Source organism: Nematolebias whitei, chromosome 2 (genome assembly GCF_014905685.2).
Source record: "Nematolebias whitei isolate Nwh7 chromosome 2, NemWhi1, whole genome shotgun sequence".
NCBI classification, from domain to species: Eukaryota; Metazoa; Chordata; class Actinopteri; order Cyprinodontiformes; family Rivulidae; genus Nematolebias; species Nematolebias whitei.
In genome coordinates, this window is record NC_056499.1 from 46,420,785 (window position 1) to 46,426,907 (window position 6,123).

Genomic DNA, 6,123 nt, shown 5'->3' on the forward strand with positions numbered 1-6,123 from the left:
GGTCCAGGGGCCTTTCTGGGTGGAGTTTGCATGTTCTCTCCGTGCATGCGTGGGTTTTCTCCGGGTACTCCGGTTTCCTCCCACAGTCCAAAAACATGCGTGTTAGTCTGATTGGTAACTCTAAATTGTCCCTAGGTGTGAGTGAGAGAGTGAATGGTTGTTTGTCTCGTTTGTCTCTATGTGGCCCTGTGATGGACTGGAGACCCGTCCAGGGTGTACCCCGCCCCTCTCACAGTGATTGCTGGACATGGGCACCAGCGACCCCCGTGACCCAAAATGGAATAAACGGGTAAAGAAAATGGATGGATGGATGAATGAATTAAATCTGATATTTATGCATGTGGATTCAGTTTTTATTCTGAAAACAAAGATGTTCTTGACCAAAACCTTTCACATCACAACTTGTGGCAGGATTTTAGAATCTGTATTCATCCCAAGTTCATAACTCAATTCGAGAAATACACATTACTTTTTAACATGAAATTTTGCATGTTTTTATTAAAATGTGGCATTTCATACAATCTGTAATATATATATATATATTTATGTAATCAGGTTAGTAAAACAAGATTTATTGTGAAATTCATAAAGTTCTTATTATCCCTTTTTAAATAAATGTCACCTTTCATTTTTAAACTTTACTTTTGTCTTTCTCTAGAATAAAAAATAATTCTTGATGTGTTGATTTCTAAACAAACTCTGTTTTACAGGAACCAACATGGCTGCTGCAAACATCATTGTTTTAATTTTTTTGACGTCCACCATCGTCTCTGCTGGACTCAGCTGCCCTGAGCTGTGCGTCTGCTCAGATAAACATGGTCGGCACTTCGTTGAATGCTCCAACAAACACTTAGCTGAAGTCCCAGGTGGTTTACCTGCAAATGTTACGACTCTGAGTCTGTCCTCTAACCGGATCAGTGTAATACCGCTGGGCAGCTTTGATAATGTGACCAAGGTGACGTCTCTGTGGATGGCCTACAACGAGATTGTCTCCATCCAACAAGGGAGCCTCGTACCATTGGTTCATCTGCGCAATTTTGACATCAGCCACAATGGAATTGTAGACTTCCCCTGGGGGGATCTGCAGAAGCTCCCAGCTCTGCAGCTCCTGAAGATGAATCACAACAAGATGTCCAACCTGCCCAGAGATGCCTTCTCCAACCTCAAAGACCTGAGGTCCCTTCGACTCAACGATAACGAGTTTGTAACTTTAGCTGAAGGAACGTTTGACGGTTTGGTATCTTTGTCACATGTGCAAATTTACAACAATCCTTTTGCATGTACCTGTTCCTTGGACTGGCTTCGAGACTGGATTTTAACAACTATCGTCCCGGTTCTGGATCAGAGCTTGATCAGTTGTGCAACTCCTGAAAAGCTCAAAGGGGAACTAATTGTAAAACTGCCTACGTCAAAGTGCACAAGCCCAAATGTGACAATACAAACTGAGCCAAATACTCATATGGCAAGTCTCTATGAGGACGGTGCGCTGGTTCTGACTTGTGAGTTTAAAGGAAACCCAAAGCCAGTTGTGATATGGAACATTCACAGCAAAAGACAGAAGCAGGAGGTGGTTTTGTCCGTCAGTGAAGAGACATCTGCAGGGTCTAATGAGAACTCTGAAAACTCTGTTCAAGTCTTTAATAACGGGACTCTTTTTATTTCAAACATCAGGCAAGAAGATGCCGGAAACTACAGCTGCTTTGCCACAAATGAGATAGGTAGAGCTGAGGATACGGTGTTTGTGAAAGTGATACCACGTCCAAAACCAAAACCCATAAAACTAATGACCACAATATTCACTTTCACAAAAACAAACCCCTCTAGACGCAAACAAACAGACAACATGTCCCTTTTTGATTTTGATTCAAATAGAAAAGACACTCAGATAGACATACCCACCTTGGCTCCCACTACAGAAAGCATCATGTCCAAATATTTTGAAGAAGCAAGAGTTCTGTCACGATCCAGTAAATGTGGCTTGACAGCGAACACCAAGAACCTCTCCAATCATGTCCTCAACGAGAGCCTGGATGACATGAAGCAGTACGTGTTTGACTTTGGTGTCATAGCTTTAGGTGTGTCAGAAACAGAAGCAACGGTGCATCTCAGTCCTCTCTTAGTACCCAAAGACAGGAGCACCAACCAAGGTGCCCCTACCACATCCAACAGCTTTCAGACTGACAGTGAGGAGAGCGTTGACTTCCCTGATGTCTTCAATAAAGTTCATTCAAACGGTTTGTATCTGTGCATCGCTGTAGATGGCAAACACTCTGCCGTGCAGTGGTCCCAAATCAAGGAAGGCATCAACGCGTATCTGTTCAGTGGTTTACAACCTGGCACCAACTACTCCCTGTGTCTGACCTACAGAGGGGAAGACTGTGAGGTCCAAGTCCTATTTGCTACCAGAAAGAGGGTCCCAAACCTGCTGATTATCATCTCTGTCAGCATCTGCCTCCTCACGGTGTCCACCGTGCCTCTGCTCGGCGCAACATGCTTCCACCTGGTGTATAAGTACCGAAGCAAGACCTACAAGTTGATCCTAAAGGCCAAAGACCAGTACCATACAGAGAGGAACCTGAACTTAACCTTGTCGCTGCGCACTGAGTCTCGGAAGAAGATCACTGAAGAGGATGGGACTACGGAGAGCGCAAACGATGCGGAGAAAGAGGCCGATACAGAGGAGAGTGTTGTGACGGAGTCTGTATCTATGTCTCACTGCAGGTATAACCCAGAAGACTGTGAGGTGGGCTCTGAGTACAGCGACAAGTTACCTTTAGGAGCTGAAGCCATGAATATTACCAGCAACTACAAATATCCTAATGACTAACCTGCAGATCTGTGGAGTTCAAAACAGTCATATTTACTATGTATGCCACTTCACACTGAGTTGATGTAAATTATTCATTTTAAAGTAAATCTCAGTCTGTCAGAGTGACAGAGTACCAGCCTCCATCTTCTGGATACTGAAAGTTTCTGCTTTGGGATCCAACTGAATTTCAAAAATACAGTAGAAGTATAGTGAGCTTTTAAAGTAGACAAAATGACTCACTAATACAGCAATAATGTCTGAGCTCCTTAAAACGAACTAAAAACAAGACAAAGGTTGTTTTTCTGTGCGTTTGATGAGATCCTGAAGCTACTCTGAGGAATATCTGGTAATAATGGAACTAGAGCATGAAGATTGTTAAATTAGTTGAAAAGCAGAAAAAACAAGCGGTACGCCGATGTCCCCCATCGTTCAGGGATTTGATTAGTGAATATTTTTAGTTTTCAAGATGAGGGCTTTTCTGGGAATGCAAGAAAACCTTAACGTTTTAGTTCCAAGACATTCAAGTGGGTAAGAGTAACACTGTGGAGAAGAACAGGTAGTTTTATTCTCTCTCTTTATTTTTTGCTTGTCCAAGGTGACAGGCAAAAAATGCTCGCCCACCCCCAACTCCACATTCCTTACTGAGGGTTTCATTAAAATATGTCCAGTGGTTTATGAGATGTTTTGCCCAATAACAAATTATGCAAACCCCCACCTCATCCTTGACAGTGCAGCTGATGGCGTTGCGTGCTTTAATGTGTCAGAATAAAAAATACGTGTAACTGGTCTTTGAAAACAAATGTATCAACACATTTATAGCACTGCAGAATGAAAAAGAAATACGTCAGCTACAGGTGCATCTCAGAAAAGACTATTGTGACAAAGTTGTAAATTATTATTTTTTTTGGTCAATCATTTCAGAAAGTGAAACTCATATTAGATTCTTACACAGTGTGAAATATTTCTAGTCTTTATTTCTTGTAGTTTTGATGATTACACACAAGATCGCTATGGAAGCATAGAGCTGTCACAAGAAGTAAAATTATTTTTGAGTTGTATCTCGTTATAACGATATAGTTTTCTTGTTATAACGAGATACCATAGGCGTCGCAACTATTATAATGTGAAGGGGACATGTCCCCCCCCCCACATTAAAAAAACGTTAATTTGGACCCCCCCCACACACACACACACAAACACACACACACACACACTTTTACTATGAAACATTAGTTCAGGCGGTGCTGTTTCTCTTTCTTCGTGAACAAATCCATTCCACTTGATTAATACGCGAATACTCAAACCACTAAAACTCCACTCCAGGTTTTCCTGTTACCTCCAACTCACTGTTTCTCCTCTACGTCTCCTCCTGCTCGACAGAAAATGCGCACAGGTGGAGGAGATGGAGATACCTCTGTGTTGGTCGCTCGCCAGTTTAGCGAGCTTAGTGCGGGCAGTTGTTGACCGGAGGTGGTGGGGGGAGGGGGTGATCATAAACATATATTCATGTTAGGAGGATGCTTGAGAGGAGCGCTACGTCTGTAGCATGTTAGCTTAGCAGTAACTGTGACGCTGTAAGACGCTGCAGGTGTAAGAGACGCTGTGTGTTCAGGTGCATTAAAGTTGAAATGTCTTTAAAACCCCACACCTTATTGTCCTCAAGCTTCATGAGAAAAAACATTTAGGTGAGTCGTGTTGAACACAAGTAAAAAAGTCCAGTGGTGATGTTTTTTATTTCACAATAAAGACAAATAGTGCCGACCTGACGCTCTGTATTAAAGTGGATTAAAGTTAAAATGTGTTTAAAACCCACAGCTGAATTTACACAAACTTGGTGAGAAACATGATTTAAATGTGTGGAATTAAAGGAAATCTAGGTGAAATGCTGCTTTTTTATAAACTAGTGTACACATTTTTTTTCGCACGTGCACACACACACCTACACACATCATTGTGTCCCCCCCACATTACAGATGCTTCTGACGCCCTTGCGAGATACAGCTCAAAAATAATTTTACTTCTTGTGACAGCTCTACGCTTCCATAGATCTCAGCTACAGGTACATCTCAGAAAATTAGAATATTGTGACGAGATTCAATATTATAAACTCCTGGTGTCTCACCCTGATCAGCTGATTAACTCCTGGACATGAGCTACAAACGTCTCATTCCTCAAGTGCAGCCACTCCTGAACCAGAGACAACATCAAAAGTGTCTTACCTGCTGAGGAGACAAAGAACTGGACTGTTGCTCAGTGGTCCAACATCCTCTTTTTAGGTGAAAATAAATGTTTGTGTCATTTGAAAATCAAGGTCCCAGAGTGTGGAGGAAATGTGGAGAAGTCCAGAGTAAAGTTTCCAGTCTGTGATGGTTTGAGTCCATGTCCTCTGCTGGTGCTGGTCCAGTGTGTTTTCTGAAGTCCACACAGCATCTACCAGGACATTTTAGAGACTTCATGCTTCCTTCTGCTGACAAGTTTTATGGATATGCTGGTTTCATTTTCCAGTGGGGCTTGGCTCCTGCCCACACTGGCAAAGGTACCAGAAGCTGGCTGTGGAATATTTTGATTTTCTGAGACACTGAATTATTATTATTTTTTTTCATATTTGTAAGCCATAATTATAAAATTACAAGAAATAAAGGTTTGAAATATGTCACTCTGTGTAATGAATCTATGTAATGTATGAGTTTTACTTTCTGAAATGATTGACCAAGAGAAACTGAACTTTTTCACAATATTCTAATTTTTGTAGATGCACCTGTACATGTAGTGAACTACTGTAAAATGATCAAACCGTAGAAGTTTAGTCAAAGCATAGAAGCTTAAATGTTACAGTTTCAGTGTTTTAGCTGTTTCATTGTGACAGAAAGCAGCTGTTTGTCTAAATGTGAACTTTTCCTGTGAACATAACTGTGGTCTTCAGAGTAGAGTGCAACTGTGACCTAATGTGGTTAAATCACCTTACACCCCCAGCTCTGCTGTGGTGAGACCCTGCCTCCTGTCCACATAAGCTGCAGTATGTTGTGTCTCACTCCAATTAACTTAGAGGCAGCGCTTCCTGTCTGGTTTTAACCCTGAATTAGTTTTAATGAACTCTTTAATAATGTGCCTCAATAAAGTTTAACCTCACCAACATTGAGTTTTTATTTTTGTCTCTTTTAAATATATCACATTCATTTTAATGTAAATCACAGAGTCATCTCAAAAAGATATTAACTTGTATGAAGATAGAAAATACAATATACTGAATAAGTTATCTTGTGTTTTTAAAGCAACATTTAATTCATTTGTTAAGAACTCAAACATCACACACG

At 41.2% G+C, this 6,123-nt stretch overlaps 1 protein-coding gene across 1 annotated transcript; it reads left to right on the plus strand.

Annotated features, from left to right (window-relative positions):
- Window positions 1-718: 718 nt before the first annotated feature.
- LOC119430269 (immunoglobulin superfamily containing leucine-rich repeat protein 2-like) lies at window positions 719-2,827 on the plus strand. The gene has a single exon (XM_037697715.1). The coding sequence runs from the start codon at window positions 719-721 to the stop codon at window positions 2,825-2,827; it is 2,109 nt and encodes a 702-aa protein (XP_037553643.1).
- The last annotated feature ends 3,296 nt before the right edge of the window (window positions 2,828-6,123 follow it).

What these genes read in the sequence shown, in the direction of transcription:
- LOC119430269 (XM_037697715.1), top strand. Translation starts at nt 719, where the DNA reads ATGGCTGCTGCAAACATCATTGTTTTAATTTTTTTGACGTCCACCATC.